Below are 25,897 nucleotides of genomic sequence, written 5' to 3' on the forward strand. Positions count from 1 at the left end.
TCTGATAATCCGTGTACAGTGCGCATTGCATCATCAAAATGACGTCAACTTGAAATTCTGTCGGGACAGCACCCATAGTGGAGTTGCACACTCTGGGGGATTATGTACTCTTGGTATTTGTTTGTGCGTTTGTGTCACGCCTGGCGGTATCCGTATCTGACGGCAAAAAGCATAGGATGTTAGAATTTTTTCAATTCTCCAATTTTTTTTCAGGCATATCCTGGGATTCAAACCCGCACTATCGCCCTACATGCATTCCCCCATAAACTTCGCATTCATACCCATTCTTCCAAGTTGCTTCACGTTATTATCTTGCGTTTGAAAGCCCTATTTGAATATTGCGGGCAGCTGTATGTGGCCAGCTGTGTTTGATGGTACGGTACGGTATGGGAGACGGTGTTTTTTTTTTTTTTTTTTTTTTATGTACCGAAAGCTATATAATTTGAATATGACCAAAAAGAAACAAAGAAAAATGATGGCACCTATGTACAGGGGATGGCCCACGCCTGGTATAAAGTAAACGTAAAAGAGAAAAAAGAAAAAGAAGAAGGAAAAGAAAAGATAACAAAGAAAGAGAGGTAAGCAACTCCATGTACATCCACCGTACTTGTGTCATACGCTTACAATGAACACTCAGCAGCCGCCAGAACAGCCGAGTGAACAGGAAGTGGCACTGAAGAGCGCCGGTAGCCGCGCAGACTAGCAACCATGGCTCTCACTAGGCTGAAGGACAGTTTGGTCCGGACGAAAGCCATGGTGACGGAAAAAGGCTCGTTGCGCTTGTCGCTCAGTTTGCTGGCAATCCTGGCAAACAGCGCAGATGAGGCCTTTCCCTGTCCACCAGTGGTGGAGAAGACAATGGGCACAACGGAGGAGTGCTCTACCTCCAGAACTCGCCGCTGATATTTCCTCCGCTTCTCCTGCTCATGCTTTCTGTAGACAGACGGGAGTGTAAGGTTTCGATTTGAGGGGACAAAAGGGTTGAACACCCAAACATCAAACATTGTCCTCTCAAACCTACTCCCATACAACCCCCGCGCTGCCACATCCAGCCTAGCATGGTCTTCGATGTTGGTCGACCTAAGAGGGAACATTTCACCGGACAGGGGCTCCAGTGCAGGCTCCACACAAACATCGTGGGCTACTTCCCGCAGCAAATTGGCGGTTAGGTCGCGAATCTCATTGTGCCGCATTCCAGGGAAGCCACCAACCGAACACGACAGTGCATGCGTCGTGTCAAACTGCTTGCCGCAGACGCAATGAGTTGGCAGTCGGGGAGGTGTCCAGCCGTATCGTAGGCACAAGGCATCGCGGAATCCCGACTTTGGCATTGTGAATTGAAAGCGGCGAGATGGCCGACACGTGAGCAAACTTGAGGCGCCCTTCTCCGCAGCCAGATCCAAGATCCTTTGGTCGTCCAGGCTGAGCTGGTCCCTGAATGAGGACAGGGCCACAGCTTGATCATGGCGTGTGGTCACACGTACATCCAACTTGGCGGCTTTGATGGCAGCAAACACGTCTTCAGTGGATTCCTCCTGCTTCAGTAGCCTCTCCACTAGTGGTTTGGTGATGGAGACAGAGGCAGAGTACTGGCTGGATAAACCGGTGGGGATGATGAGTCCCAGGCCACCATTGCGACAGGGGAGCGATAGCATCATGCGCTCGCTTTCACCCGGAGCTTGGCGACCAGTGAGTGCTGGCAGAAAGATGAGGCGGATGGCTTGTTCCAGGGGCACAAGGAGATCAGAGATAGCAGGCATGGTCCTGGCCAGAAAGGACCACTTGTGCCGTAGGGCATGAGTGAAGACGGCATAGGCTGCTTGAGGCTGGGATGCTGCGTACTTGGCCAAGACGTGTATTTCGTTGCACCATGATGCGACCTTCTGGGACACGTACTCAGAGCAGAATTGATCTGTGCCCAGACCAGCACCGAGATGACGATAGCCATCCGTCCTGATGTCAACCCCAGTGTTGGCAAAGAGTTCTCTTGCCAATTCCAGGAAACGAGGCTTGACAAGCAGGACCGACTTGGACGGATTGATGTTGTAACCGTACTTGCTACCTCGATCGATCAGGATGGACAACCATGTACGTATCCTGCGCAGGAATCCAGCTGATGTGGCATCATCTGCATACCATGACTGTATTGTGCCAGCAGTTGAGGCTTCCCTGATGAGAGGCACCGTACCTAGTGCATACAATGTTATCGCAAGGGGATCGCCCGGCGTTGTGCCTTCCGATGACATAATAACTTCTCCTCCAACATAGAGTTGAGCAGGTGACCGGTAAGTGTTGATAAGCGCTGGTGCCAGCTCCGGACATAGTCGCTGCACATTGCGCAGGCATACTGCACGGTTGATGCAGTTGAAGGCGTTGGCTGCATCTGCGAATAGGACACCCTCCGTCTCGTCATCATCGTAGGTCGATTTGATTGCATGGATGGCAGCCTCTACACCACCCGCTTGACCTCCACATAGTTGTAGGCGTCCAACAGCACTCTCCACTGCTGGTCCAACGACTTTGAGGATCGCCTTGCCAATAATGCGACGGACCACTTCGCCTATTCCGATCGGCCGAACACCAGGCTTCTTGTCCAACGGCACCAGACGACAGGCCACATATGCTTCCAGTGCGATGGGATCAATGAATTTAGTAGCAATGCGTCTGGCACATGCTATTAACGCGTCACATAGGCATCGGAGGCGGAGCGGAAGGATGTACACATAGCCCGCCAGTTGGCTGCGTCCATGCCAGAAGGTCCAGCCGCCCCATGGGTGCTCAATGCTGCCTGGCGGATCACATCTCTTGTAAGGGCTGAGAATATCACTGGGTGTGGCTGAGGCAGGGGCTCTCCATCCATAACGGCATCTACGTGGAGGGGTGCAGCAGAGGGATGTTTGTCACGTAATACTTTGCGCACCGTTTGATCCCCGATGGTGTTGTCCAGGGAATGCAGGGCACCACGGCTGTCGTTGTCCAGCATACGCGCTGCGGTCCCCATCTTGCCATCCATGACCAAGGCAGCAAACCTCCTAGCATCATCATCATAATCCCTGGTGCTGTTGGTTTTGCTTGATCTGAGCGAGGCCTCTTTTATCTGCTGTTCGATAGTGCGGGCTTCCCTCATTAGCAAATCAATATTTCCATCACTCCAGATTCTCAGTCTGCGTTCTAGGCAGTTGGTATGGTCTCGCCTGTCCACCATTCGCGCTGGTTGCTGTAGTAGCAGTTGTGCAGCCACCATCGATGTCTTGATGGCCATGCCCTCCCCGGCCGCAGAGTCTCCAAAGCATTGGAAGAGGCGAGCAATGGTGGTCACGTACTTCTCTCCAGCTGTACCAGCAGGCACGCTAAACAAATTCGGTCGAAAGTGGAGTGCCTCTGCATACGCAGCGTTGATTACCTGGCATGACGAGTCAGTGTCCAAGTCCCCGATCAGGACTTCACATTCAGCATTCTGATATAGCGGCAGATCGAATCGGTCCCCGTCGCTAGGTTGGCTGCCGGACAGTGTCGCCAGCATGTCAACTTGGCTGCTGGTCACTGTACCGCCGCCCTCTGTGTCGACAGCGCTGGCAGGGTCATCTAGCTGACGGTCTAGCAGGTCCCATGCTAGCTGCTGAGACTAAGAGCTGACACAAGCTCCCGTACCCACAACACTGTCGCTGGCCCCAGGCCCAGCCGCCGTTACCGTATCGCCCGTACCCGTACACTGTCAAGATGGCTGGCTCGCCGCGGGTGGTTGGTTCTTGCACCTTCCATTTTGAGCAGGGCCGCAGTTTTGGCAGTTCCGTCCACTCTTCACACAGGCACAGCCAACACAGGAGCCTTTGCCGTTGCACCGACAACATTGGTGGCCACCCTGCATGGCGCGCTTGGCGATATGACGCGCACCGCACTGAAACCAATCGAAGATCTGCTCAAAAACCCGGAGCTGCAAAAAACTCAACTCATATGGGAGACGGTGTCGTATTACCCTCGATCGTACCTGTCCCGTTTCTATCCCCTACCGTACCGTGCCATCAAAGACGGCTGGCCACAATGCATATTCAAATAGGGCTTTCAAATGCAAGATCACAATGTGAAACAACTTGGAAGAATGGGTATGAATGCGAAGTGTATGGGGGAATGCATGTAGGGCGATAGTGCGGGTTCGAATCCCAGGATATGCCTGAAAAAAATAGGAGAATTGAAAAATTTATAACATCCTATGCTTTTTTTGCCGGTAGATACGACACAAACAAACAAATGTTTGCGAAGTGTATCGGGGGATGCATGCAGGGCGCGCGATAGTGCGGGTTCGAATCCCAGGTTATGTCTTTAAAGAAAAGGATTTTTTTAAAGAATTTATAACATCCCTATGCTTTTTTTGTCTAGGTCATCAAGGCAAAAAAAGCATAGCGTAGGGCCCTGAGCTTCCAAGCTCTCTCGTTTATTTATTTATTTCACCTTCCCGTGGCCAGAGAATTTAGGCCAATATGGAGGGAGGGGGGCGGTAGCCAGCCATGGCAGTAAACATAAACAAAGCAAAAATTAATAAATATCCGTCGTGCGATCCGAGCTGCCTGTGGTGCCCATTACTGTGCTGACGTGGACCCCCTTTACCACTCTCTTAAGCTATGTCCTCTGGACCACCGTTTCTTACAGTTGTTCATTAAATTTATCTTTCAGTGTAAAGTAGCTCACCCGGTTGCCAGTTTAGATTCTCTATTTTGTAGGCACAGTACACCTGCTTACACCACTCGCGGCTCTTCTGCAAATAATCTTTCGTTATGCCGATATAAGACTGCATGCGGGTATCGCTCATTGTCTAGTAGGATTGCTTTACTTTGGAATGCTCTGCCCTTCGAAATGAAGTCTTGCAATACGTCTTCTGCATTTAACGCCCATCTTGCCTGCCTTCTTAATGACGGGCCACACTGTACCCGGTTAAAACAGCTCCATTTTGAAAATGTTTTCGATGAGTGATGTGTCGCTTTGTTCTGCTCTAATTGGTGCTTTTCTCCAATGTCATGCAGTCGTATTTATTCAGCTTTTATTTCTTGTGTACTTGCATACTGGTATTAGTTTAGTCCCACAATCTGCGATAAAATGATCCGCTGTAGCACCTACTCCACTTTTATGTTTATGTATCTATGTCATTCGGATCTTCCCAAGTTGTACAATGTACTGTTGAGATACCGAATTCAAATAAATCAATACCATACCATACCATTACAAATTACTGGAGGCAAAGAGAAACAAATCTGGATGAAGAATTAGCACTAGAACACGAGCTTCATGTTGGCCTTGAAATCCTTTAGCGTACAAGACGATTTTACTGATAGAGGCAGGGCCAGCCAGAGAGAATAGGCAGCGAAAAACGGAGATCTGGTATAAGCTGAGGTTCGGGCTTTAGGTAAAGTGCAGGGATTGCGCGTAGGACGAGTGGGAAGAAACCAGTTATATTTACGCAAGTGTGGCGGGGCTTTGTCAAGACGAATAGAATGAACAACAAAACACAGTTTTCGATCCCCTTGACTAGAGATAGGGAAGGTGTTAAACATATCATACAGCTCGGCAGAAGGAAAATATGATGGTTTGCGGAAAAGGACTTTGAGTATCCTCTTATTGTGCACTTCCAGGGTACTCATTAACGATTTACTTAGTAGGGATGACCAGGCGGTTGAGCAATAGAGAAAAATGGGGAGAATATAGCAATGATAAAAAAAGGCGAATGCATTCAAGCGGTAGGTGGGAGCAGTGAGACACGAGGTAGCCAACAGCTTTACTGACTTTGCTACAGATATAATCGACATGTCTACTAAACGATAAATCTGAGTCAATGACCAAACCAAGATGTTTGTGTTGTTTTACCACTGTGAGGTCTGTGAGGGATCCGGGAAGAGTGAATGCATAGGTTGGCTCTGAGTTCGGCAGGAATAATATCTCAGTCCTGGCGATATTAGGTCTTAGTCTCCAGGTAGTCATCCACTGATGGACTTCGTTGATACCGCGCTGGAGACTGTCTCGCAGCCTGTCTAGACACTCATTGAACCGGAGCAGTGCAGTATCGTCAGCAAATAAGGACACACCTTCAACATGACTGGGAAGATCATTTATATACACTAGGAAAAGGAGGGGCCCTAGGATTGATCCCTGGGGCACTCCGGACAGAACAGGTGAAGCATCTGAGAGAAGTCCACCTACAAAGACAACTTGCGTTCTGTCTGATAGGTAGTCTGTAATCCACTCCAGCGCTGAGTCACACACACCGACAACTTTGGAGAGTTTAGCAAGTAATGCACGGTGCCACACGGTGTCGAAAGCTTTCTCGAGGTCGAAAAAGCACATGGCAACTTTCCGCCCCATATGACGATGGTCGGCAATGTTTTGGATCAGCTTGGTGAGCTGTAGAGCGGTCGAGTCACCACGACGAAACCCAGATTGCGCGGGATCCAGAGCAGGAGAAATATGATTATATAATTGATTGAAGAAGAGCCGTTCGCAAAGTTTGGAAATACAGGACAGGAGGGAAATTGGGCGATAGTTACTAGCTTGAGATTTGCTGCCTTTGCACTTGTAAATAGGCACAATTTTAGCCAGTTTCCAGTCAGTAGGGAACTTGCCTGTGGTAAAGGAGAGGTTAAATAGGCGGCTAAGTGGAAAAGAAATCGCAGGAGCTAGCTTCTTTATCATATTGTTCGTGATACCGTCTAGCCCTGGCGCTTTCCCAGATTTCAGGTTTGAGATGGCTTTACGAACATCTGCTGTAGTGATATAAACCCGGGTGAATTGGCGAGTAAGACGAGTGTCATATTGGAGAGGGGGTATTACTAAACGTGGGTCATCAGGCACTGCGACAGAGGTAAACTGCTTGTTGAGGATGGTTGCTTTTTGGAAGCTGTCAGACACCAGCAGCCCATCAGGGCTTGCAATGTCAGGGATGCCAGGTTTTACTTTGTGCGATCGCTGACTGCGGACAAACTGGTGAAGCGTGGTGCTGCCTGAGGTAAGTGTTGTTTTGATTGAACGAATGTACTGGCGGTGGCACCAGCGGGAGAGATGTCTCACCTGGTTCCGCTGTGCCTTATATGCTGATAGGTTGTAGTCCGTAGGGAATTTCTTGGAGAGGCTGAATAGGTCACACTTCAACTTGATAGCCTTGCGTAGTTCAGTGGAAACCCATGGATGATATTTGCGCGTAGACCCTGGGGTTGAGGGAGTTCGATTTGGTTTGCAGGAGCTATGAAGGGGAACATACTTGGACAGCACAGTCTGCAAGACACTGTGCAGATTACTAAGTGCATTGTCCACGTCTGAGGATATTAATGAGTTCCAAGGTACTGAGTCTAAGTCTGCATTGACCGCCTCCCACACAGCAGGTGTGACGTGTCGGAGATCGAAAGACATAGGGTTAGGCTCCTGAGCTTGAGACGTTGTTTCGCGGGGAGACTGAGGCAGGGGGATGTCGAACTGGCAGTACACAATGGCATGGTCTGAGGCGCCCAGAGGGCAGTCAGTTTCGACGCAAGACGAGAGATTGGCACGGTTACTAAACACCAAATCCAAGGAGGCTTGGACACCAGAGGGTGACGTGTATGTACATGTGTTGACGAGTTGGTGAAGACCAAATGGACTGAGCGTGCGATACATTTTGTTGTTGAAGATTGAGTAGGAGTTTTTACTGGTTGATTCTAAATACAATAAATGCTCCGGCCTTGGGTTTATAACCAATAAAAACCTCGGGGGACCTCGGTTTTTATAATAGTTTTTATTGGTCATAAACCCTCGGCCTCCTCATTTATTGTATACGTAAACGCCATCTCACTGTGCCTAGCAGTAGGCCTTGACAGATTATGCTAGCATAACTTTTCGCATAATTCCTACCAAAATTGAATAATCGCATAATTCGAGGCAAATTGCATACGAATCGCATAAATTGGAATAATCCGCCCGTTCGCATCAAATTCTATACAGTTGTACATGTTCTACAAGTACAAGTACAAGTAGATGCACGAGGAAGTCGTAGGTTTACGACTCCCTTGAAAACATGTCCCATCCACTACAATCAGTGACGGTCGTAGCTAGTGCTGCCAAATAATTTTCGCCCAAAATCGGACACCCTTCACCGCCAAGGCTGGCCACATGGTGCCAATTTTTTGTCCTCGCAAATTTTTTACAGAGAGTTCAAAATATCGCCTAACCCCGGCGTTGTCATGAATTTTGTAATGATGAGTGTGGTCGCACACTGACTCTGTCTCTGTACGGACTGTCAGCGTACATGCCATGCAGCCTGATCCAGACATGTTGCTTTGCACTTCCACAGCCAAGCGCTAGCCTTTTTAGAAGCAAATGTACAGTGATCATGGTGATTTGTGCCTTCAGTTGCGCTGAAAAGTGACAGTACAAGACTTCTGCATAGGAAAGTACTGATCTCCGACATTTTGGCTGCTTTTCGGACGTTTCCCTTTTCGGACCGGTTTTCGGAAGAGCCTTCAAAAATCGGACACTGTCCGAAAAATCGGACGGTTTGGCATGATATGATAAGTTTTAGCATAAAAATAGCATAATTCTGCAATTTTTTCAGCAATGCGAAAAGCATAATTTCCCGAAAATATTAGCATAATCTGTCAAGGCCTACCTAGCAGAGGCTATCATATCACCATAATACCCAATAGTCTACACATGGTACAGGCTTGGCGCGCAGCAAACTTTCGACATGTACGACACGTAGACCTCCGCCGCGATCCCAGGGCCAGGTAGAATATTGCACGTCAGTAGACCAGTAAATCTACTATACCAGTGAAAGCTTTCCGGGATGTGGTTGTCTCACACGTTTGACCATTGATATTAAACAATAATTTATTATCGAATACAATAATGATGCTTCAACCGCCTTTCCGCATGCATTATTCCTGAATGAGCACATGGATAACTGGTATTAGTATACTACAAACAGAAGCATGATATCGTGACATGATCAGGTAGAATATTGCACGTCAGTTGACCAGTAGATCTACTATACCAGTGAAAGCTTTCCGGGATGTGGTTGTCTCACACGTTTGACCATTGATATTAAACAATTATCGAATACAATAATGATGCTTCAACCGCCTTTCCGCATGCATTATTCCTGAATGAGCACATGGATAACTGGTATTAGTATTGGGGACAGAAGCACGATATCAGGACATGTTAATTATCGTGCTTCTGTTTGTAGTATACTTCGAAAGGTAGCATAATGTAAATCTACATTGTACTTTGACACTGTAATTAACTACTACTATCATTACCTGTCGCGCGTCGCGGTCGAGGCATTTTTCTAACAGGAAAACCGCAAGACGTGTTGGCAGACACGCAGATATAAATGTCGTTTGCACGTTTGCATCTTACGAGCGCAGCTCTAGCCCAGGTCATGCATGCCCTCCTTGCTTGTCCTGGCCTCGCATGGGTCTGTGCTAGCTCTGCATGACATTCACAGACCCAGTCAAAATGATGACTGCAAGTGTGCGCGTCAAAGCGGAGTGGAGCTGTCAATGTGTTTCGGAGCCTGGTGGCTGCAGGCCGTGGCCGCTACGTGGCTCATGAGTCATGAGGCGAAGGGATCTACATGTACACGAAAACACCTCATACGCAATATACAATGTACGACCACTGCGTTGACGACTCCGCCGTTGACTGACATGTCAATGGAATATTTTCCTGCTTTCTCTCTCACGCCACCAGTTCCATGATTCAACGTGTAGATCTGCCCGAACGAACTAACTACAGTATTTACTTTGTAGATCTACCGTCATTGCGGGTTTGGTCCATTCGACACAGCTATGCAATACTGACCTGGACAGATACATGTTATCACATTCTAGAGCTACTAGATCTACGAACAAACTGGCTGCTTATTTTCAATCATTGCCGACCCTGAACACCGCTGTGCGTGCGCTGCTGAGCGGGCGACTTTCGACACAAAGCCACTGACCGCATGTGGACATACCGGGCCGGATGCCTACTCGTGGAAAAAGGCGGCGGAGTGGAGACGCAGGCTGCAAGGGCAAGTAGGATCTGGGCCGCGCGGCTGTATCAGTGTATGGAACTACTTTGCTTGTCTCATGAGCTCAGCCCGCCAAACCCTAAGCTTGTTACTTCATACCATGCGTAGCGGGTTTATGTAGACTAGCGTGTTTAGCGGCTGGGCATCGACGAAGTAGTTGAACCACATCCCCATGTTGCTTCGAGCCATTTTCAGTTGTGGAGCAGAGCTGCAAGGGTCAACTAACTGGCCTTCGCGATTGGATTTTGCATTTCAATATGAAGACATGCCATTGTGCTACAATCTTGTAGTGCGGGTGGATCTCTTGAAGACAATCAGCTTGTGTTCTTCCCGCAACGGCCAGTTCCGCGAAGCCAGGAGGATCACGAGGCAGAGGGCGGAATTCCTCCCACGGCTCCGACTAGTCCGACCTGCAACAGCTAGCTAAGAGAGATCGAATGTCAAGCTAGCGACCAGGGACCACTCGAGTTTCTCGCACCGGACCCTCCGCAGCAGCGGCGCGTTGCAGACGTCAAGGATCTTGCTGGGCTCAACACAAGCTCAACTGACAATACCGTTGCAGCCACCAGAGCTCTACCTCCGGAAGTCCCGTATCCTGCTTCGCGTCCAGTAGATCTACGACATAGCCAGAGTCACAAGTGGAGAACACGCGATCACGCGTGTCCTACTGCGAAGAGTGAGAGTCTTCATCAGCAGACAAGATCGCAGTCCCGCAGTAAGTGGTGGGGGGGTGGGGTGGGGTGGGGTGGGGTGGGGTGGGGTGGGAGAGGCGGCAGTAGTACAGTAAACCCTGTTACTTAAGACCGCTGTTACTATGGTTACTAAAGACCGCTTTGACTAGAATACTCATAACTGTAACTAGCGACCAGCCTTTGCTGCTGTAGCACACATTTCATTGGCCTACTCACAGCTCAGCAGAATGATGAGGGTTACCTTCCCTGATTTAGGCCGCGGTCACACATGCACTTTTTTTGGCGGAAAGTTTGGATTTCGCCACCGAAAAAAAATGCGAGCGAAACCACCTCTTTCGCGGATCCGCTTTGGCGGAACCTGCATGGTGATGGCTTTGGAGTTTGATGTGCTACTTCTGCACGAGCTCTGGTGTTGTTTGGTTGCCGTTTGGTATTCAGTTTTCATATTGTTCTTCTTTGCCAATGAACTGTACGTTCTGGAGATCTCGCAAACGACACTGCATCGTTATGAGTGGATAGTTGGTGAGGGAATCCGTCTCCCAACTCATGGGCCCCGATCGCGGACGATCTCCAACTCTCTCCTTCTCTCTCCGAGCAATGCGTCCACCAGAGTATGCAGTGCAGCAGCATGCTCGCAGCACAGGACAAGCAGGGACCTTACACTGGATAGATCTTCAAAAAAGCACACTGTTACTCCCTGATCTATGACCATTATTTGGGGGGGGGGGTAAACCCCTTATAACTCCCCCCCCCACCCAATCAGATAGGATCTTGAAGTTTGTGCTGCAGGAGCACTATAACACATAACAGTGTATGGTGTTCCAACGGCCCAAACATCACGAGGGGTACAGCGTACGGCTCTGATACACTTCCAGCGTAGCAAACACCTCGTGAGCACAAAGGCGGCAATATGAGTTAGTGTTGCACATGGAGTTGTGAGAAAAGACGCAGATAGCCATTGACCATTCGCATTAACCATCTAGTTACATGGCCGGTCGGGGTGGGAGAGGCGGCAGTAGTACATGTAGTTTGATGACACATCTCTGCAAATCTCCAATGGCCCAGAGTATCTGTTCTCGCAACTCCACGTACGACACTGACTCACATAATTTTAGTATGCTGGAGCTGCGGGAGCGCTATTAAGTGCAGTGCTGCTCTAGTATACATTAAATTTTCATTGGCCTGCTCAGAGCTCAGTAGAATGATGAGGGTTAGCTTCCCTGATTTACAGTGACGGATCCAGAGATCTCTACAGAGGGGGTCTTAAGCCAAAATTAAAAAGCGATACATGTACTTCTACATGTACATGCATAATTATAATGGTTTCCAGTAATACTAGTACATTTGGGACATTGATGGGGTTGCCCCCCCCCCCCCCCCTGGATCCACCCCTGCTGGAGCACTGTGAGCACTGAGTAGGGGCTGGTGCTTTCTTTCAGGTTTGCCGAATGAAAGGCGCTTCTTCTGTTCTCCAGATGGACGCCTGTGTGAGTCGGTCAGGAAGCGCGAGCCCTAATGCAGTTGTATTCTTTTTTTAAAGTGGTAAATCTAAAACAGGCAAATACCTAATGACACTGGATCCACTTGGGTAAAACGATAGTGAGTGAAAGAGAGGGTGGGGAGAAGCCGTGGAGGGAGAGAAAGTACAACATATTAACAAGAGCATCAGTGGATCAGGTCTATAGATAACTTTGCGATACTGTAAAAGCCGGAAAGTCTAACGTTTTAATGACCAATTATTTTTCGTTATTTGAAGAACCCGTTATCGCAAGATGTCTGTGTAAAGATGCACATGTAGATTGGTCGCCAGCTAGCCATCGTTAAACTTTCTGAACGTTATCATGCCAAAAATACAAATACGTTAAACTTTTTGGTCATTAGACCTTCCGGTTTTACAGTATATTATTTATGGCGTTGGGCTGAATACTGGCAAGTTTGCAATTCATGGAATTTCTGGAGGCAGAGCATTCCATAGCTCAACACCTGCATGGGTTATGCGCTTGGCCGAGTGAGTAGTAATGGCTGCAGGAACGAGGCCGAGTGAGTAACGTTAGTAATGGCCGGAGGAATAAGGAGCAGGTTACTAATACCACGCTGCAGTCTCTGAATTGGAACGATGGAAAAGAAACGTTTAAATAGTCGGCTCGAGGCATTGTGAAGGCAGTGCCAGATCAGGCATAGTATGCGCTGCTGCACATAAAACCTGATTGAATGAATGTCAGTGCGTGTGAGCAGCCCTGCCACAGGATCAGGAGCAGCCATCTGCTGATATAAAACATTAATTGGAATTTCCTGTCCTGATTTGTCAACTATACCCCACCCGCAATGCATGCGGAAATAATAATATTGCCACTGTACATTACACTGAAGTAGTGTTATCATCCGATGCTACTGCAGGTGCCTTTGCCACAGGGCCAGTTCACAATGGATCAGTCGTGTTTATGTTGTGTTCGAGGAGAGAGGGAAAAGGAACCTAGCGATGTGCAGGAATCAAGCACACGTGAAATCAAACGAAGTCAAGGTCTTTCCATAAGACGTAAGTCTGTTTGATATCATTAAAGGATGATTGCACACAGCTCCACTCTGAGTGCAGACTATGTACAAATAAACACAGCAAAACTTCATTATAATTATTGCTATGGATTATACTTCAGTATTGAACATAGTTGTCTCTTTGCTTGGGAACCTGATGAAGGCAATTTGCCGAAACGTTGGAATAGTAATTTCAAATTTGGACTTCATGGAGAATTTCAAAGTTTTAGGAAATTAGAGGCCACATGCCACGTACTGCTCTTTTCTCTCCGAAACTCAACACTTGCAAGCCATACATGACAGAAAGAAAAAATCACCAGTCACACCACCGGGACTCAAGCCAGGGACCTTGCTATTCGCGAGCAATGCTCTAACCAACTGAGCTACAGTATGACTCTTATCCACAGTGATTGTAAATCTATCCTTCTTCGATCAATCCATATATGGCTTGCATCTTACTGGCAACTCACACCAATCAAGAGGGCCCTCGGCCATTCGCTTGATATCATGGGGAGCGCATCAAACTATGTCCACTGCGAGCAAATACAAATTGCAATTTCAAATTTGGACTTCACGGAGAATTTCAAAGTTTTTAGGAAATTAGAGGCCACATGCCACGTACTGCTCTTTTCTCTCCGAAACTCAACACTTGCAAGCCAGACATGAAAGAAAGAAAAAATCACCAGTCACCCCACCGGAACTCGAACCAGGGACCTTGCTATTCGCGAGAAAAACTTTGAAATTCTCCGTGAAGTCCAAATTTGAAATTGCAATTTGTATTTGCTCGCAGTGGACATAGTTTGATACGCTGTGGATAAGAGTCATACTGTAGCTCAGTTGGTTAGAGCATTGCTCGCGAATAGCAAGGTCACTGGTTCGAGTCTCAATGCACAGAGAAAACAGTTAAAAGTAGAGCCCATACGCTTTCTTCCATCGACACTGCAATATTTCAACTCAAGACGCTGACAAGCCGGTAGTTAGAAAAAAGGAGTAAGACTGTTGTCACCTGCCTGGAGAATGTTTGCATTATGAAGATCACAGTAGCTTGTGATGTGTGTTATAACATTTCTATGCCCATTATTTGTATTCTTTTATCTGTTTTACTGCTGTCGTTGGCTTTCACCCTTGTCTCAGTTTTACTGGCCGTCATCATGATGTGCCATGAGATAATGATATAAATACAAAATACAAATACATTAATGGAAATCAGGAAGATTATTTTGGTCCACTACTGGATTTGTGTTTCAATACTTCAGAACTTCCAAATTCTCCGTCGCAACACCGTAAAGTCCGTAGCCTGAGTCAGGGACACATCAGTAGCCCGCCTCCTGTTGAAGCGGGACAAGCAGACACTGTTCAGCCCCATGGTGATCCGCCTTCAACGGTGGAACCAGGTACAGACAGACTTCGTTGTGTTCAAACCACATCTGGAACTCTGAAGCAGCCTTTCGGAGCCATTACACAAGTGGGAGAGCGGCAGGCATCAGATGTGCAGTGTGAGCAGGACAACCCCTGTGGAGCGGAGCAAGGTGATTCACAATTTCACTCGTGCTCGCAATTCCCTTCAGATACCAGTAAGTTGCTATGTTGTATGTTGTACAATGTTCCTTGATAAGAACACAGATTCTCGTTAACAGCCCCAATTGATCATCCACTGTGCCGGAATCTACAGCTAGAGTAACCAGGCATCTCCCACAAGCGCTCCAATTTTGACCCTCGTCTGGGAAAGGACGGAACAAATATTTTGTAATAGTTTGTGCTACTCCGAGAATATGGCTTACGGCTAGTTGTTTGGGGGCACGACGGTCCTCGGCGCTTACTATTCACCTTCACGGACAACCATGACTTATGCTGCTATGAGGAATTCGTGAGGTGCTTGTTGCGCTGGAAACGGAGCGTCATTGTAGACTAGTATCGCAAGTTATATTTAGGCTGACAGCGCACCATAAATAATTGTAGTGTTCCCACAGCACAAGTTTCATAAGCCTACTCAAGCTCAACTAATGAGGGGTGAATTCCCCGACACACTGTATATTGAGCAGGGAATGGTGTTTCTTGCAGGTTTTCCAAGTGGAAGGTTCGATAGATTTACCGATTCTCGGTGAAGCCGCCTACATTTCTTTCAAGAAACCTACTGTCACGGTACAAAGCTTAGAACTGTCCCACTGGATTAGAACTTATGCATGGAAATCATATTTTCTGTTAGTTTGCACATGTTTTTGCACAAAAAAATCACACGTTTTGCGAAAGTATGTGGGTTTCAAATTGGATTGGGTACAAAATCGTGTACAAATGTGTCTTCACTGTGGTATCTGCAGATTTGACTAAGCAGCCAACATCTGGAGTTGAGAGTCGAAGAGCGCATGTGCAATCACCTTCATCAGATCAATCCAACCAGTCAGAAACGCCTGTTTTTGGTTCCACTGCATCGTCCACGTCCCTTGCAGGTCTCGAAAGCCATCCAAAGGCATGCGCTTTACAACCAGCAGTGCAGTTGGTTGCACTTGATCGGAATCTGGCTAACTCGCCACAGCTACCAGCTCCAGGAACTACTCAGGATCCTCCGCTAACGATTCCAGAACCAAAGAAGGTCTCACAGTCTCCGACTGCACAGCTAGTGGATCAACAAGAGCTGCTAGATGCACTCGAGGAGCCCCATTTAACAACTCCAAAATCAAAGGATCAGCCACCGTCATCAATTCCAGCAAACGATGAGACGACTCAGCTGTCAAATCTAGAGCCAGATGACAAGCCACCAGAACAAAATCCAGAGCAAGTGGTGCAGGAAATGCCATTATCAAATTCCGAGCCAGTGGCGCACACAGTGCCTTCACTTTCAGCTCCAGTAGAGAACTTAACATTACCAAGTTCTCAACTAGGGGAGCAGCAAGTACAAACTTCGGAGGAAGAGAGAAAGGAATTACGATCCAATCCAGATCCAGAAGAGTCGCTTCACGCTAAAGCCTCGTGTGAAATAGGTTCAGATTTGCAAGAGCAATATGTGTCTTCCAAACCAGGAGCTGCAGATCTGAAAATCAGCTTGCCCAGTCCGAGAGATAAAGAGCGTGTACATGTTCCTGAAGGTCCACCAGCGGGGGCATCTACAGGAGCCTTAACACACTCAGACATGGAAGTAGAGTCACCAGCTACCATCTCTAAAGACCTGCCAGGAACACGTCAAGTAGATCTGCGGGTAGAGAAGTCAACGCCCCATGTTTCAGACCCAACCAAGCCACCAACGTCAGTCGTGCCAGAATCAGAGCACAGGTCAGGAACACCATTACAGGAAGGTGCACTGGATCAGGCAGTATCATGCTTTGACAACTCAGCAGACCAAACGCAATCAAATGAGCCAAAAGACACAGAACCATCGCCAGAGCCATCGTCGCCATCTGCACCGGAACTGGATACAACACGGCTACGCACCTCAGGCCTAAATGTGGAGTCACCAACATTCGGTGATTGTACAATGCTACGGACTGCAGACACATCCATTGATCCAGAGCGACCAGCTTTGGCAGCAGCAGCACCAGCAGCAACACCATTGGCAACACAAGCAGCACCAGCAGCAGCACCAGCAGCAAAACCAGAACCAGCAGCAGTATCAGCAGCAATGACAACAGCAGCAGTAGAAAACTTAACATCGCCAAGTTCTCAACTAGGGGAGCAACAAGTACAAACTTCGGAGCAAGAGAGAAAGGAATTACGATCCAATCCAGATCCAGAAGAGTTGCTTCACGCTCAAGCCTCGTGTGAAATAGGTTCAGATTTGCAAGAGCAATATGTGTCTTCCAAACCAGGAGCTGCAGATCTGAAAATCAGCTTGCCCAGTCCGAGAGATAAAGAGCGTGTACATGTTCCTGAAGGTCCACCAGCGGGGGCATCTACAGGAGCCTTAACACACTCAGACATGGAAGTAGAGTCACCAGCTACCATCTCTAAAGACCTGCCAGGAACACGTCAAGTAGATCTGCGGGTAGAGAAGCCAACACCCCATGTTCCAGACCCAACCAAGCCACCAACGTCAGTCGTGCCAGAATCAGAGCACAGGTCAGGAACACCATTACAGGAAGGTGCACTGGATCAGCCAGTATCATGCTTTGACAACTCAGCAGAGCAAACGCAATCAAATGAGCCAAAAGGCACAGAACCATCGCCAGAGCCATCGTCGCCATCTGCACCGGAACTGGATACAACACGGCTACGCACCCCAGGCCTAAATGTGGAGTCGCCAACATTCGGTGATTGTACAATGCTACGGACTGCAGACACATCCATTGATCCAGAGCGACCAGCTTTGGCAGCAGCAGCACCAGCAGCAACACCATTGGCAACACAAGCAGCACCAGCAGCAGCACCTGCAGCAGAACCAGAACCAGCAGCAGTATCAGCAGCAATGACAACAGCAGCAGTAGAGAACTTAACATCACCAAGTTCTCAACTAGGGGAGCAACAAGTACAAACTTCGGAGCAAGAGAGAAAGGTATTACGATCCAATCCAGATCCAGAAGAGTCGCTTCACGCTAAAGCCTCGTGTGAAATAGGTTCAGATTTGCAAGAGCAATATGTGTCTTCCAAACCAGGAGCTGCAGGTCTGAAAATCAGCTTGCCCAGTCAGAGAGATAAAGAGCGTGTACATGTTCCTGAAGGTCCACCAGCGGGGGCATCTACAGGAGCCTTAACACACTCAGACATGGAAGTAGAGTCACCAGCTACCATCTCTAAAGACCTGCCAGGAACACGTCAAGTAGATCTGCGGGTAGAGAAGTCAACGCCCCATGTTCCAGACCCAACCAAGCCACCAACGTCAGTCGTGCCAGAATCAGAGCACAGGTCAGGAACACCATTACAGGAAGGTGCGCTGGATCAGGCAGTATCATGCTTTGACAACTCAGCAGACCAAACGCAATCAAATGAGCCAAAAGGCACAGAACCATCGCCAGAGCCATCGTCGCCATCTGCACCGGAACTGGATACAACACGGCTACGCACCTCAGGCCTAAATGTGGAGTCACCAACATTCGGTGATTGTACAATGCTACGGACTGCAGACGCATCCATTGATCCAGAGCGACCAGCTTTGGCAGCAGCAGCACCAGCAGCAACACCATTGGCAACACAAGCAGCACCAGCAGCAAAACCAGAACCAGCAGCAGTATCAGCAGCAATGACAACAGCAGCAGTAGAGAACTTAACATCACCAAGTTCTCAACTAGGGGAGCAACAAAAAGTAAAAACTTCGGAGCAAGAGAGAAAGGAATTACGATCCAATCCAGATCCAGAAGAGTTGCTTCACGCTCAAGCCTTGTGTGAAATAGGTTCAGATTTGCAAAAGCAATATGTGTCTTCCAAACCAGGAGCTGCAGATCTGAAAATCAGCTTGCCCAGTCCGAGAGATAAAGAGCGTGTACATGTTCCTGAAGGTCCACCAGCGGGGGCATCTACAGGAGCCTTAACACACTCAGACATGGAAGTAGAGTCACCAGCTACCATCTCTAAAGACCTGCCAGGAACACGTCAAGCAGATCTGCAGGTAGAGAAGTCAACGCCCCATGTTCCAGACCCAACCAAGCCACCAACGTCAGTCGTGCCAGAATCAGAGCACAGGTCAGGAACACCATTACAGGAAGGTGCACTGGATCAGGCAGTATCATGCTTTGACAACTCAGCAGACCAAACGCAATCAAATGAGCCAAAAGACACAGAACCATCGCCAGAGCCATCGTCGCCATCTGCACCGGAACTGGATACAACACGGCTACGCACCTCAGGCCTAAATGTGGAGTCACCAACATTCGGTGATTGTACAATGCTACGGACTGCAGACACATCCATTGATCCAGAGCGACCAGCTTTGGCAGCAGCAGCACCAGCAGCAACACCATTGGCAACACAAGCAGCACCAGCAGCAGCACCAGCAGCAAAACCAGAACCAGCAGCAGTATCAGCAGCAATGACAACAGCAGCAGTAGAAAACTTAACATCACCAAGTTCTCAACTAGGGGAGCAACAAGTACAAACTTCGGAGCAAGAGAGAAAGGAATTACGATCCAATCCAGATCCAGAAGAGTTGCTTCACGCTCAAGCCTTGTGTGAAATAGGTTCAGATTTGCAAGAGCAATATGTGTCTTCCAAACCAGGAGCTGCAGATCTGAAAATCAGCTTGCCCAGTCCGAGAGATAAAGAGCGTGTACATGTTCCTGAAGGTCCACCAGCGGGGGCATCTACAGGAGGTTTAACACACTCAGACATTGAAGTAGAGTCACCAGCTACAATCTCCAAAGACCTGCCACGACCATGTCAAGCAGATCTGCGGGTAGAGGAGTCAATGCCCCATGTTCCAGACCCAACCAAAGCACCAACGTCAGTCGTGCCAGAATCAGAGCACAGGTCAGGAACACCATTACAGGAAGGTGCACTGGATCAGGCAGTATCATGCCTTGACAACTCAGCAGACCAAACGCAATCAAATGAGCCAAAAGGCACAGAACCATCGCCAGAGCCATCGTCGCCATCTGCACCGGAACTGGATACAACACGGCTACGCACCTCAGGCCTAAATGTGGAGCCGCCAACATTCGGTGATTGTACAATGCTACGGACTGCAGACACGTCCATTGATCCAGAGCGACCAGCTTTGGCAGCAGCAGCACCAGCAGCAACACCATTGGCAACACAAGCAGCACCAGCAGCAGCACCAGCAGCAGAACCAGAGCCAGCAGCAGTATCAGCAGCAATGACAACAGCAGCAGTAGAGAACTTAACATCACCAAGTTCTCAACTAGGGGAGCAGCAAGTACAAACTTCGGAGCAAGAGAGGAAGGAATTGCGATCCAATCCAGATCCAGAAGAGTTGCTTCGCGCTAAAGCCTCGTGTGAAATAGGTTCAGATTTGCAAGAGCAATATGTGTCTTCCAAACCAGGAGCTGCAGATCTGAAAATCAGCTTGCCCAGTCCGAGAGATAAAGAGCGTGTACATGTTCCTGAAGGTCCACCAGCGGGGGCATCTACAGGAGCCTTAACACACTCAGACATGGAAGTAGAGTCACCAGTTACAATCTCTAAAGACCTGCCAGGAACACGTCAAGCAGATCTGCGGGTAGAGAAGTCAACGCCCCATGTTCCAGACCCAACCAAGCCACCAACGTCAGTCGTGCCAGAATCAGAGCACAGGTCAGGAACACCATTACAGGAAGGTGCACTGGATCAGGCAGTATCATGCTTTGACAACTCAGCAGACCAAACGCAATCAAATGAGCCAAAAGACACAGAACCATCGCCAGAGCCATCGTCGCCATCTGCACCGGAACTGGATACAACACGGCTACGCACCTCAGGCCTAAATGTGGAGTCGCCAACATTCGGTGATTGCACAATGCTACGGACTGCAGACACATCCATTGATCCAGAGCGACCAGCTTTGGCAGCAGCAGCACCAGTAGCAGCACCATTGGCAACACAAGCAGCACCAGCAGCAGCACAAGCAGCAGAACTAGAACCAGCAGCAGTATCAGCAGCAACGACAACAGCAGCAGCAGCAAAAACAACAACAACAGCAATAGCAGCAGCTCCAACAGCCGTATCAGCAGCAAAAACAACAGCAGCAGCAGCAACGACAACAACAACAACAACAACAACAACAACAGCGGCAGCAGCGGCAGCAGCAGCAGCAGCAACGACAACCGCAGCAGCAGCAGCACCAGCAGCAGTATCCGCAGCAACAATAACAGCAGCACCAGCAGGAGCAGCAACAACAACTGCAGCAGCAGCAGCAACAACAACAGCAGCAGCAGCACCAGCAGCGACAACTGCAGCAGCAGCACCAGTAGTTTCAGCAGCAACAGCAGTTTCAGCAGCAGCAGCAACAGAACCATCATTAGCAGCAGGAGCAGGAGAAGTACTAGCTTCTGCAGCACCACTGGCAACAGAATCCTCCTCTATCACAAGAGTGGATGAAGACGGGTGTGATACGCCACCAGTGGCCAGTATTACAAGTATCAATGTTTCAAACAAGCCTGGTGCTGTTGATGTTCATCTTAGCGATGAATCGGGTCCTGAGTCCTGTCGAGATTCTTGTCTGGGCATAGGCGCACTAGAGCAAGAATCCGTCGACGATGTTTCAGGACATACTGATAAGGGTGACGTGGACGCAGAGCAAGAAGAGGTGGATGAAACTGCAGTTGCAGGTAAGTCCAGTTCCAGCCACACTATCCGTGTCTGCTCTAGGATTTCAAACCAACCACAGGGGCAGGGGCAGGGACGCCGGAAGGTATTTTAGTGTGGTACAGTCCACCACCTGAAGTAAAATTTACTTGCAGAGTTGGTGTGGCTCCTCTGAATATTTTCGAAATGTAGAGCCCAAATCAGTGCATTTTATTGATTCACGGGGTGCTTGGGGCAAGGAGTGGTACGGTCGATACCATAGTGAATGTAGCGTGTCCAAAGTACCTGAATTTACGGGGTGTACTAGTCTTGTACCTGGCACAACTCTTGCAACCGGGTCAGTCCCGGGCACGTTCAAGAGCGGCTATTGTACATCATTCAGGGAGTCTTAGAACTGCCTGAATGCCTGATTGAGTCGACTCGTCGTTCTTTTTCCAAGCTGGCCCCAGTACCTCCCAACCGGGTTGCTGACCCGACTCTGGAGCAGACACTAAGTATAATGTAGAATGGTCAGTGTACCATTTTATAAATGCACAGTTGTGAGTATGCTATAGAATGTACAGTACACCATACATTGAACAGTACACCATACATTGAACAGTACATCATACAACGTGATGTATGCTACAGAAAGCACAGTATCCTATAATAATAATTACAATAGTGTGTATACTTGCATACTATACAATGCACAGAATACAGCACCGTATACCATGCAAGGCAAATCGTCACACATAATGAACAACTGTGTCCCATACAAGCCACATTAATGAGTCATTGTGTCATGCACGAGGCACAGAGTATATCGCCAACGTGCACTCTCCAGTGATGCTAACAGTCTACACAATGAAGCCTAAACACCTAGTTATTGGGAGTACAAAATAACTGCTCTTCAAGCAAACCAAAGCAAAAAATGACTAGGCTGTCTTCACCTGTGGTACCCATTATGACAGAAAGACTTAACCATGCGTTTTCTACATTTGTAATGTGTTTGTTTTCGTGCAGCTTCCCTTCTGGTGATGACGGATACCACGTGCACCCACAGTTCAGTGAAAGCAGTAGGCACTGATTTGTCTCCTGCTCAGGCGAGACTGATTGTGCCTTCAGAACAAAGTGGTGATTATGAGATGCCACCGGCTACTGAGGAGGGTATTTCTCAAGCAGTGGAACATACAGGTACAACTTCAACGGATATGACAGCAACCTCTGATGAAAGAAGTCCAAGTGGGGAGAAAGGGATTGATTTATCACACACCGGTTCCACACAGTCTCTGAGATGTGACGCCGGAGATTCAGACTCCAGCATCGTTGGCGAGTCAGAGTGCCGTAACCATCACAACAGTGATGATGATGATGATGATGATGATGATGATGATGATAAGTCACCGCACACACCAACTGGTCGCTCTCTGAGTCACCAAAGCAGCGTAGACTCCTCTAACTCATACAAATCAACCTGCAGTTCAGTCCCTTGGTGCTCGGATGGTGAATACCAGGAAGAAGCTGATAGCAGGAGTAAGGATACCGTTGATCATGTGGACAAGCATGTATCCACACCTACTGAGGAGTATGCAGCCAGACAGGATAATTGGAGCGCTGATACTCACACACAAGCGGAAGAATCTCAGGCCGAGAATGGACAGGAGCAATTGCACGTTCAAGCACTGGAGCAACGGAAAAATCTGCGCTCAGATCAAGCCAGCAAGCAAATGGTGGTTGATGTGTTCGAGTGGACAACCGGCACATTGGAAATCTTGGAGCGGCTAGAGTCCCCAGAGCAGTTTGAGAGGGAGCAGATTCCACTCTCACCGGAAGCAAACAACATGCTTGACAACTGGACCAAGGGTGGAGAAGGCATTTCCATCAAAGGGGTAAGCCGCCACTTATGAAACTTTTTTACATCTCTGCAATTCCAAGTCCCAAGCCTTGATTTGTAGGTGGTGGCGTTGTGGCGTTTCTACAAACGCGAAAAACATACAAGTAGTCCAACTGATCCTAGCACGAACCGTGATTTTTTCCTTTAAACGTTTCCAACTTCAATAGACAGAATTCAGTTGCATTCCCTCCCTTGTTGGATCCAAAATGGCTGCATAGTGTAGGTAAACTGACTGCGCGTTTTCTTTCCCTCGTCCTCTCTTTTAAGCTTAGCAAGTGGCAGCATTAGGCCATGTAACAATTGTCCCCCTTCAGCCACCATTCCACCACCACAGCAATAGTTTTTCATAGATGGCCCCAGCTATATACGGTAGTGTGCGAGCATGAGTCATGTTCTCGTAGTAGCCATCTGAGCCATTTTCTTGTACAACTACCAGGAGTAACTTGCACGCTAGCCATTCCATGCGAGTCAGTGAGAACTTTCGAGAAATGACTACAGACAATGCCGTACTCTCCATACTAGCGGGGCCCATCCCAGATCACTGATCCTTACCAAGGCTAAATTTGGGTCCGACTGTAGGTAAGGATGTAGAACTGTACAATAGTTGCTGTCTTACTCCTAGTATGAAAGTCTCAGTAAAAACATTTACTTCTTTCTCCTTTTCCCTTTTCTCACTTTGTATTTCAGACTGTCCACCATGCCAACATATTTCTTCTTCTGATGTGGATACAAGTCAGCAGCTGTAATCCAGCTATCCGTGACCAGGTGAAAACTGAGCTGAAAGAAAGCCTTGCCCACTGGCAGGAAACTGGCCTGGAGCTGAAGAGCGAAGTGTCCAAAGACCTCATCAAGCAGCTGTTTCTCGCTCTGGACGGCAAGCAGCCCGAAGAGATTGTGCCAGCCTACTCGCAATCGTTAGTATTTGATGATACTGTCGACGCTGCTTCACTCTCAAAGACAATGTCAACTGTCTTCGGAGCATACCAGAGAGGCGCGCAAAAAACAGACCAGCTAGAGAGATCATTCCGAGAGGACCCTAACAAGAAGGCCAGAAAGCCAAACCTCAGGAAGGATACGCAACACTATGACTTCAAATGACCAGTTTCCATACTACTTTCAGTCGTCCTACGAGGAAAACATGAACTCCTTGAAGAACACTGGCCAATGTGCTGTGTAGCAAATAGGTAGGGACAAGGCTCTGTGCCACTGTCGCTCAGTTCATGTCATGTCACAACGGCAAGTAGTGCCATTAGGTAGGTAATACGCTATGTGCCACAGCTTTGTGTTTTTTGGCTTGGGTTCACTAACTTTTGTTCTGCGTTGAATTGTTCTTGGTTTGAATTTGATAATTCATATGCTGTTTTTTTTTTACAAACACCGTTGGCCTTTCGACGCTGGTTCTTCAAGCGACAATTCTTCAAACGTCGTTGTTAGCATGAGGATGAAAATGTTTGCAAGCATCTAGCGAGATCCGCACCATAGGTCATACCTCTTATACGGGAAAATAACACAATGAATGCAATGTTCGAAAATGTAATGAAGGTCGTCAGCCAAGAAGTCAAAAATTTGATTTCGAGTTGTCAAAGTGGTGGATGCGAACGTTGTGTTCTCCCAATCAGCGCCACCGGAATGATGATGATGACGGCGACGGTGTGGAGAGCGTTGCATTTAGCCTCTGTTAGTCTATTTCTAGGACATGTTCGTCTATTGCCAAAGTTTCCCCGTATGGCTATCACGCTGATCATACCTTTTCACACTCTGTGCCACACCTGTAACACCAGGCAACTCGCCATCTCATTAAATTCTGCTTCCTTACAAGTTGCTCATTTCCTTTTTTTCTGCTCTACTTTTTTTTTTGTATTCGGTGCTTCATCCTGCCGCTGATCCCGAGACACATGGTCGGGGAAGGGAGGCCCAATTCACCAGCACGGTGCTCCGGCTTCTCGCTGTATTGTCATGTCTCCTCTTTGGTTCTGTCTTCCCATTCCGTTCTCTGCTAGACTGTGCATTTCAGTATAAAAAAATAAGGAAAGTATCAATAGGACAAGCTGAATCGACATTTTTGTATACTTTATTCATGCAATGTAAAACGTTGGAGACAATGTGCAATAAAACGATGAAAATAGGAAGAAATAGTGTAGAGAAGAACTATGGATTCAAACAAGTTTTCGTACAACACTCATCAGGAATCGTCGTTGTACTAAAGGACACTGAAACAAAATTATTGAACTATTATAGAAAACCGAAGTTAGAGAAATAACACCAAGAACAACAGGAGTGAAATGTACAAGTGTGAATTTTAACAATGAAAACGAGCGTGTGCTAACAATAAACTTGCAAATGAAAATGAACAAACAAGAGAATTTAAAGAAAGAAGGAAGGACAAAGTGGTAACACATACCGATAACAGCAGTACATTTCACCTAGAACATTAACAGCTTGGCCACACCAAACACGACACGTTACTTGAACAATTTCAAAGTAATTATACTATCTTTCTGTAAACACAAATTAGGCTTGTACGAACGCTGATCAAATAGGGCTTGAAAATGATGACGTCAAAAACGGCCAGGGAGTAGTAAGTTGACATCAGATTTCTACTTT

General features: G+C 47.9%; 2 protein-coding genes across 2 annotated transcripts in view; both read left to right on the forward strand.

Annotated features, from left to right (window-relative positions):
- Positions 1–25,897, forward strand: part of LOC135823142 (uncharacterized) — an 88,711-nt gene that overhangs the window by 54,235 nt on the left and 8,579 nt on the right. The window lies entirely within an intron of this gene.
- LOC135822701 (mucin-19-like) lies at positions 10,606–24,706 on the forward strand. Its single transcript, XM_065335522.1, has 6 exons — positions 10,606–10,745; positions 13,120–13,258; positions 14,511–14,828; positions 15,573–21,440; positions 22,423–23,288; positions 23,981–24,706. Exons 2-6 carry the CDS (start codon positions 13,147–13,149, stop codon positions 24,389–24,391), a joined length of 7,575 nt encoding a protein of 2,524 aa, XP_065191594.1. The 5' UTR covers positions 10,606–10,745; positions 13,120–13,146; the 3' UTR covers positions 24,392–24,706.

Source organism: Sycon ciliatum, chromosome 8 (genome assembly GCF_964019385.1).
Source record: "Sycon ciliatum chromosome 8, ocSycCili1.1, whole genome shotgun sequence".
NCBI lineage: Eukaryota > Metazoa > Porifera > Calcarea > Leucosolenida > Sycettidae > Sycon > Sycon ciliatum.